The sequence below is a fragment of the Saimiri boliviensis genome, chromosome 9, assembly GCF_048565385.1.
Source record: "Saimiri boliviensis isolate mSaiBol1 chromosome 9, mSaiBol1.pri, whole genome shotgun sequence".
Lineage (NCBI taxonomy): Eukaryota > Metazoa > Chordata > Mammalia > Primates > Cebidae > Saimiri > Saimiri boliviensis.
The window spans coordinates 5,856,529-5,865,170 of record NC_133457.1 but is presented as its reverse complement, the minus strand read 5'-3'; the positions used below and the strand labels follow the sequence as shown (position 1 = coordinate 5,865,170).

General features: G+C 42.2%; 1 protein-coding gene across 1 annotated transcript in view; it reads right to left on the bottom strand.

The window, feature by feature from the left end:
- Positions 1-2,637: 2,637 nt before the first annotated feature.
- Positions 2,638-8,642, bottom strand: part of NCEH1 (neutral cholesterol ester hydrolase 1) — a 54,724-nt gene continuing 48,719 nt past the window's right edge. Inside the window, exon 5 of the mRNA XM_003925109.4 lies at positions 2,638-6,349. Within this exon, the coding sequence (XP_003925158.2) occupies positions 5,732-6,349 (618 nt within the window). The 3' untranslated portion in view covers positions 2,638-5,731. The remainder of the gene's footprint in view (positions 6,350-8,642) is intronic.

Here is an 8,642-nt window from a genome sequence, read left to right as displayed (position 1 = left end):
CAGGCCAGGTGCGGTGTCTCAAGCCTGTAATCCCAGCACTTTGGGAGGCTGAGGCAGGTGGATCACTTGAGGTCAGGAGTTCGAGACCAGCCTGGCCAACATGGTGAAACCCTGTCTCTAAATACAAAAAGTAGCTGGGCACAGTGGCATGTGCCTGTAGTCCCAGCTACTTAGAAGGCTGAGGCAGGAGAATCTCTTGAACCCAGGATGTGGAGGTTACAGTGAGCCAAGATCATACCACTGCACTCCAGCCTGGGCCACAGAGGGGAGACTCAGACCATGTCGTCTTCCTCTCACTCCCCCCAAAAAGAGAAGGACATGGCAAATGGCAGTTACCGTGAAGTGACACCTTCAGGAAGGAGGCCTCAAAATCATTTTTTTCAAAGTCTACCGTGTGCCCTATTCTAAGTGCTGAGAAAATAGGAATGGCCAAGACAGGCAAAGCTCCTCACCTTGTGAAGCTTACAAATACGTACGGGGAGAAAGGAGAACATTCACACACATACAGACGTGAACATCAGAAGGGAGATGGAAAACAGCAGCCATCAGTGTTGCAATCAGATGAGAGGCCTGGGCATGGGGAGAGGAGTGGTGACTGCAGGCAGATTGCCTGGCTGAGGTGGACTTCTCTGAGGCAGGAGCATTTCATCTAAAACGTCAACAATGAGCCGGCCATGAGAAAATCCGAGAGAGGAGCCTTGCAAACAGAAGACACGTGCAAATGACGTCACCAGCCTCTCTCACTCTAATGACACAAAAGGTACAGATAGCACTGAGCTACCCATGTGTGCCTGTTAGAAATCATATTTCCATGTCCACTCCTTGGGATTTGAGGCATCTGGTACTACTATGTGTATCTTCTAGATGTTTAGATTGGGAGTTCATTAGAAAATCTGAGTTATAAAATAATTAAAAACATAGGGGATAAAAAGAGAGCAAGAAAAGCAACATTAAAATGCACATAGAATTTAAATTTAAATGCCCCAAAGGAGAAGACTTGAAGCTTAGTGGATCCGTCCAGCTAAGTATAACCACACAGCAAGAGGTTCGTTAGGGACAATGAGAGTCACTCTAACAGAACAGGAAAACCAGATTTACACACTTGTATGTGATCATTTCGAATATAAAAAATTCAGTCTCGAAATTTTTTAAATAAATTCCTATGTTATTGACATAAACTAAACATAAAAAAACTCAAGAGTGAAATGATTAGATTTGTTTGTAATGACAGGGTCAGTTCGAGAACTTGGCTTCAGTGATTGTGATACTTTGGCTGAAGTAATTCAGCTCAAGCTCTTCGCATTATGATCATCCTTTCCTAACATGTGTGTTGAAGGTCCTACAAGAGTCCCAGGGCCCGCCTGGGTTTTATGGATATTCTAGCCAGTCCAAAGCAGGTATCCCATAAACAGGACAACACAGACTTTATCCAGACATGAAACGAATGTCGTCAAGAGGCCCTGGAACCACCTCTCTGTGACTGAAGACAGCTCAAGTACTTCAGTGGGCAGAAGACTGGAGAGAATTGCGGCTAGCGATCTGAGATACAGAAAGAAGAGAACACTGTCTTCAAATGGGAAGCAGCAAATGAAACAGGGGGAAATTGCTGGGAACACTGTGGACCCCTTGGTGGAGACTGAGCAACCCCAAGCTTCTGGAATAATTGGCAAAACCCAGTAAGAAACTGTTGTTGATTTTTAACCTGTAAATTCTCTTAGAATTTGGTTTCCCTGAAATGAGTTATTTGCTTTGCGATGCTTGTTACTTACTGTATCGATTATATTTGAGAAAATGAAGAATAATGTGAAACTTAAAATGTAACTTGTGACTTTGGCTCTGCTGAGCTGTAACTTGTAACTTTGGCTCTGCTGAGCTGTCTTGTAAAAACAGGAACTCTGTCTAAAAGACCAACCACATAGCCTGGCTGCCGGAGAGAGATAACAGCACATAATAAGCTTCTCCGTTGCAGACGAGACATGTAATGGAGAGGCTCATTACTCAGATTCCATTCCCAGGAAAGGCATATTGATTATGGCCCTGGAAAGGGAATGCAGCTGTTATGGAGGGATGCATGAGGGGTGTCTGTTTGGAGGGAAACTTCTGTGGAGATAGGATGTGAAAGTCTTTCTTCTCCCACTGCTCCTCCCCGCCTGCATGGGGGCCTCCCCCGCTTGCAGCTTTGTGGTCAGCCTGGTTGTCCTGTGTCAGATCCTGTTCCCCCTGCAGCTGTGAGCCCAGTGTGTTTCTTGCTGATAGTTTAAACTCTATTCTTGCTAAGATACATGGTTTTTATGCTAACCCACAGAAAGTAACTTTTACATGGTTCTGCTTTTACAATATATTATGATCTTTGGTCAACAGTTTTTACTTATGTTTCTTTTTGTATAATTATCACTGAAACTTTGTGTAACCTCACTCACCCTCCCCTATTGAAAGAGCCAAATAAAAAACTGAGGTTTTCAGGGGAATGTGAGATATCCACGGAACAGCATTATGTGATATCTCCCCTGGGCCCAGCTTTAAGGAAGAATGTTTCCTTGTCTTTCTTTTCACCGACCCGCTCAATCACTTTGAGAGACATTGAATCCACGTTGATGTATTGGGAGCTGGTCTTGTAATAGGAAATGAAAGAGCACATTCCCAGAAGGAGCAATTTTATTTCCAAACATGATTCAGAACAGATAGATGCTTTGCTACCTCCACACTGGATTTGCATTTTATAAAATATATTTACTCTTAAAATCTTTCATAAAATCTACCTTTCCCTTTGTAGTGGGAAGTAAGCAAAGTTAAAGGTTAAAAGGTCATGCATAAAATATATCCACCAAGATAAATTATATAGTAGTCTTAAATTCTTCACAAATCAGTGATAAAACATTTATACTTCACTATATAGCACTTCAAGGTTTTCCTTTATACATTAATGTTCATATTTCACAGACAATTTTACAAAATGAATATCATTTTCATAAAATAGGAAAACAAAGCCACAGTACAAAAAAAAATCAATCTGCAGAGTGCAAACATTTTTTATAAGAATAAAAACTAAAATAATGAAACTCAAATACTTTATCAGAAACAGTGGTTGACCCCTTCTCCCCTTTGCTCCCTTTTTATCCGAGAGAGCCTTTTAGAGATCAGGAATCATTTGTTATCTGCAATTACTATAGATTTGGTCTCACAATTCTGGGGAAAAACGTCATTTTAAGGAACTCTGTGTATGTATTATATTTTCTTTTTCCTAGAGATACACAACCTCAAAATAAGGCCCAAATATTGGTTCCGTCAAATGGTATCAAAAGAAAAGTATAGGCTGGGCATGGTGGCTCATGCCTGTAATCCCAGCACTTTGGGAGGCCGAGGTGGGCACATCACGAGGTCAGGAAATCAAGACCATCCTGGCTAACATGGTGAAACCCCATCTCTACTAAAAATACAAAAAATTAGCCACGTATGATGGCGTGTGCCTGTAGTCCAAGCTACTCGGGAGGCTGAGGCAGGAGAATCACTTGAATATGGGCGGTGAAGGGTGCAGTGAGCCTTGCGCCACTGACTCCAGCCTGGCGACAGAGTGAGACTCCATCTCAAACCAAAAATAAAAAAAAAAAAAAAGAAGAAGAAGAATATGAGGAGGATAGTTATCATAGAATAAGAACTAAAATCCCAATTTTTTAGGGAAAAAAAAGACCCTCGATGATGTATGTGTCTGTGTATAAGGAACTATGACCTACCAAAAAACCACCACATAAGAAGAGGCGACTACAATTTGCCAGTCTGACAAAACAGTTGGTATTTATAGCTGGAAGGGATGGAAGAGACCTCAAGGATCACGTAAGTCAGCTCTTTGATTTTAGAAGCAGGAAAGAAGAGGCCCAGAGATGATCAGTGGCTTGCCTAAGTACATTAGCAAGTTAGCGTCAGTGGTTATTTTTATAGACACACAGGCACACAAACATACTGTTGCATTGACTTCTGTTTTGTACACCAAATGCTACCGGCTCATCCAATACATCAAAAAGTAGGCAAATTTTCATTTGCTATTTCACAGCCGGAGGTGGGACATACCCATGCTTCCCAGGAGTGAAATGGTTCTACTTTCTCTCCGTGGTGCACTGTAGCATGACTCGGCTCTCCTGCTGCTCCCTGCAGCCCCTGAAAGTAGCATTGGGGAAAAGGAAGGATGGCAGGAAGGCAGGCAGAGATGCTCAACTCAAGTCAGCATGGGACTGTCTTCTGTCAAAGACGTTCCCATTGGCAGTGAAGACTTTAGGAGTTAAGCTTGGCTGTTGAAACTTCCAGACCTGGCTGGAAGGAAATGAGGGATCTAGGCACCGGATGCCAGTGTGAGCCCTTCACCCCAAATATGAGCTTGTGTTCCTCAGAGCAGAGCTGAGCAGCGTGTGCCTTGCCTAAGCTATTAACTATAAACTTAGATGACTTTACTAGGTGCAGTCATCGTTTCTAATTATTTTAACTTGTATATGCATACAAACATGAAAATATTTGTGCCTATGGAATAGTAGTATTAATAGCTATTATATGATTTCCACAGAATTATATATGGTTATAATTGTAGGGAAGGTTTTAAAACCCTAAGGCGGTTTTTAAAAAAATACCATTGTTTTTAATATTTATGACAGACATCTTTCTGAAAAACCTTAAGTCTAGCTATGTATACTAACATTAAATAACTTAAAAAAATAATACATTATATTGTACCAAAATAGCTCCATTTAAAGCCATATAAGTGAAAAAATTGAGTTTTTAAGAATAGACTAGACCTTTTAAAGGTATTTTTCATAATTTTAAACTAATATTAAATGCATATTTTTTTGACTATGCCAAATATATACACACTGCTCTTGGTACCTTATGTCAGAAGTATTTTTATGTGAAACAATAGGTTGTTGTTATTTATCTGTTTTTACCTGTTCTATAATGAAAAGTTTACTCTAAATCTAAATAAATTTGCTCCCAAAGATCTCCTCAAGGAGAAGGGGGACAGTATAACCTAAAAGCAACAAAAACTTAATGCTGCATAGATATCCAGTGCATGCAACTCCATATTTTCTAATAACAGTGGTGGAAAGCAACTTTCAAGTATCACTGTAATCCAACTGGATTTACAGATAGTTATCTCATAAAATGAACATTCTAGAGGAAGAAAGTCCTTTGAGAAACTTGTTTTTTCTAGAAAGCCTTTGCCAGAATTCCCATAGGAAACAAAACCATCCATTCACAAAGAACAGAGGGTACTTGGTCCTCAGTACTGACCTGAAAGGGCACACATTTAACACTGCTCTGAACTCAAGGTAAACACTAGCGGAACTGAGGAGTCCATGTTTTCTTAACTTCTTAAAGGTCACTCTACCATCCACAGTGGAAGAACTGCTTCTGAAAAGAACATCCCGATGAAGGCAGGACCCAAAGCTATTTCCAGTTTCTAGTCCTGCTTTCTGTAGCTCTATGTATGAGTATAGTTGGCTAAAATAACAAGATCAGAGAGACTGGCCCACTCTGGGAACCAAATTCAGATGTTTTTGCACTTAAGTTAGTTAAATTCATCTTTTAAAATTAGGTTATCACAAAGTCTTCAGTTATGGACTAGAGATTCCATAACTCACACATAAAGGGGGACGGGAGAAGAATTCGTCAACTAAAAAGTGCATGTCTTTCCAAAGCAGGTACAGGAGGGCAAGAGAGGCTCGAGCCTTCTGGAAGTTTCGCTTCGTTACAGGTTTTGATCCAGCCAGTTGATATAACTATTCCTAGTCCGGATTCCCACTGAGAAGTTGGTGGGCCAGCTGGTGAAAATCATACATCCATGAAAGCCATCCTCAAAGTAATCCAGGGTCACCTCCACACCAGCACTCTCCAAACGCTTGGCATACATGATCCCATCGTCTCTGAGGACGTCATGCTCACACGTCAGAATGTAGGTCTTTGGGAGGTCCTGTAGCACCGCCTGGTCCGCAATGAGCGGGGCGGAGCGGGCATCCAGCAACTGAGGAAGCTCCCGGACAATCCCGGCGTTGCCTGTGGTCTGCACGACAGGCTTGTAATTCTTTATGATGGATGCGGGCAAGAGGGATGTCCAGTTCAGACGGGCCCTGAGGGCAGCAGCCTCTTCCACATCAAGCGAAGTGTGATTGTTGACGATCATTGCCTGCACAAAGTCATAGTTGCCTTTGAAGTAGTCCACCCAATACTTCACCATGACATAGCGGGGCAGGATTGGGGTGTTCATATTTTGCTGATAGGATGGTGTGTTAAAATCTAAAGCTTGAAGAACTGGATAGATTAAAGCTTGCAGTTTGAGCTTGTTTTTTAGGCTCGCGTCTTGAGTAAACTAGAGAAGAGGAAGCAAATACAGTATTTCATTTTGCATGGCTTCTTTTATAGAAACCATACCCGATAGAGTAGCTTAATGTGTTACTTTGAATCTATCAATGGTAGAAGTGTTACATTTCTACCAGGCACTGTATAAATAATATAGTTTAAAAAATAATTCTCCATCATTACCATCACCACCCTACCAAGCTGCTAGACACTTAACTAAGAAAGATATGATGTTGGCTGCCCGCGGTGGCTGACGTCTGTAATTCCAGCACTTTGGGAGGCCGAGACAGGAAGACCGTAAGGTCAGGAGTTCAAGACCAGCCTGAACAACATGGTGAAACCCCATCTCTACTAAAAATTCAAAAATTAGCCGGGCATGGTGGTGCATGCCCCTGTAGCCCCAGCTGCTCGGGAGGCTGGGCAGAGAATCGCTTGAATCCGGGATGCTGAGGTTGCAGTGAGCTGAGACCGCACCACAACTCAGTTTTGAGTGAACCCTATACTCGTATCTATCTTTAGGCCCTTAAGACACCTGGGTATTATGAATGAATAATGTGTGAAAATTATTTAATTTTTCATTCTCTACAAAACCCCCAAAAGGTCATGGCTTCCCAGGGAGAAAAAAAAAAAATCAGTTTGACTCTTCCAGAACAGAGAAGCAGAAAAAACTTATTAAACAGATTACAAGACTCCAGAGTGTCCAAGGACCTCAAGGTATGCCTTCTGGTCAGCACTGCCACGCTTGATGAGATGGAATTTAAATAGTTCTGGCAATGCATCCTCCATTCCACATAACGAGCACGCGGCATAGAGTGAAGTTGTCATGGGAACGTGAAGGAGTCCCCTACCTCAACAGATCTCAGTTCGCCCGCGCCTCCCCACAGTGTTTATATATTGCCCCATTTTGCAATTCCAGTGTGCAAAATTATTTATTTGTCGCATAACATCTAAAAGAAAGCTAACTAGCCATGAAGCTTCATAGACAACTAAATGACCTTCAAGGTAACCTTAGCCTTGTCCTTTTGCTTCGCACCTGGACTTTAGAAACCCATCCCAGGGGAGACGGGCCTGCTCTCCAAAAGCAAGAAGCATGGTCAGTAAATAGTACCTTGAATATGGGCCCCAAAGCATATACACATCACCTCACTCAGTCCCTGCCACAGCCCTGCCATCAGATGACATTGTCCTCATTTTTCTGACGCTCAGGGAGGTTAAGGGACTTATCCAGTCCCCGGTAAGGGTGAGCCCTGGGTTAGGTCCCAGCGCTGTCTGGCTTCAAAGCCAAGAATGCTGTCTCCACAGAGCCAGGCCTTTCTTCTGACCGTATTGGAATGGCAAACTTGCCCGTGCCAAATGGAGGATCAAGTTATTGAATTATAGCAGAAGAGTTAGAAAGCAAGGGACATTATAATTAAAATGATAGATGCTATTTGAGGACACCAAATGAAATGTGGAGGTGAGAAGGCAAAGACTAGTTATGTCATCCATAACAGGAAGAAGATATGGTGCTTATCTTTGAGTTTTCAGCACTGTCAAAAAAAAACTGGGGTGCTATTAGAGCTAGACATAGTTTTCAAAGAATTCAACCAGGTAAAGCTCATAGTAACTTGTAATATTTAAACAGCTGAATTAATTTTGTCTTTTACATTAAAAAAAAGTCAGGGAGGCCAGGCGCAGTGGCTCATGCCTATAATCCCAGCATTTTGGGAGACCGAGGAGGGCGGATCACGAGGTCAGGAGATGGAGATCATTCTGGCTAACATGGTGAAACCTCATCTCTATTAAAATACAAAAAAATTAGTCAGGTGTGGTAGCTCATGCCTGTAGTCCCAGCTCTTCAGGAGGCTGAGGCCGGAGAATCATTTGAACCTGGGAGGTGGAGGTTGTTGCAGTGAGCTGAAATTGTGCCACTGCACTCCAGCCTGGGTGACAGAGCAAGAGTCAGTCTCAAAAAAAAAATGTTGAGGAAACAAATTTTGATGTTTTAATTTGGCTCAAAGTTTTATGGAACGATCTTAGGAACTGGAATTTAAGCAAAAATACTCTTATTCTGCAAGTCAAACTTGAAAAAGGAGCAGGGGACCCTCGACTTCCATACATAGCCCTGAGAAGCAAGGGATGTCATCAACCCTTCTCTAACAGGGACTGTGATCAGGGACTTTACAAAGACCCATCGATGACACTTCTTGCACTCACCCATCTTCCTGCTTCAACAAGATGTCTGAGAGCTTTACAAGTATAATCGCATGAACAACTTGACCGTCTAGGGACCCGCTCACCCAACTACGCCTTTGCCGCACGTA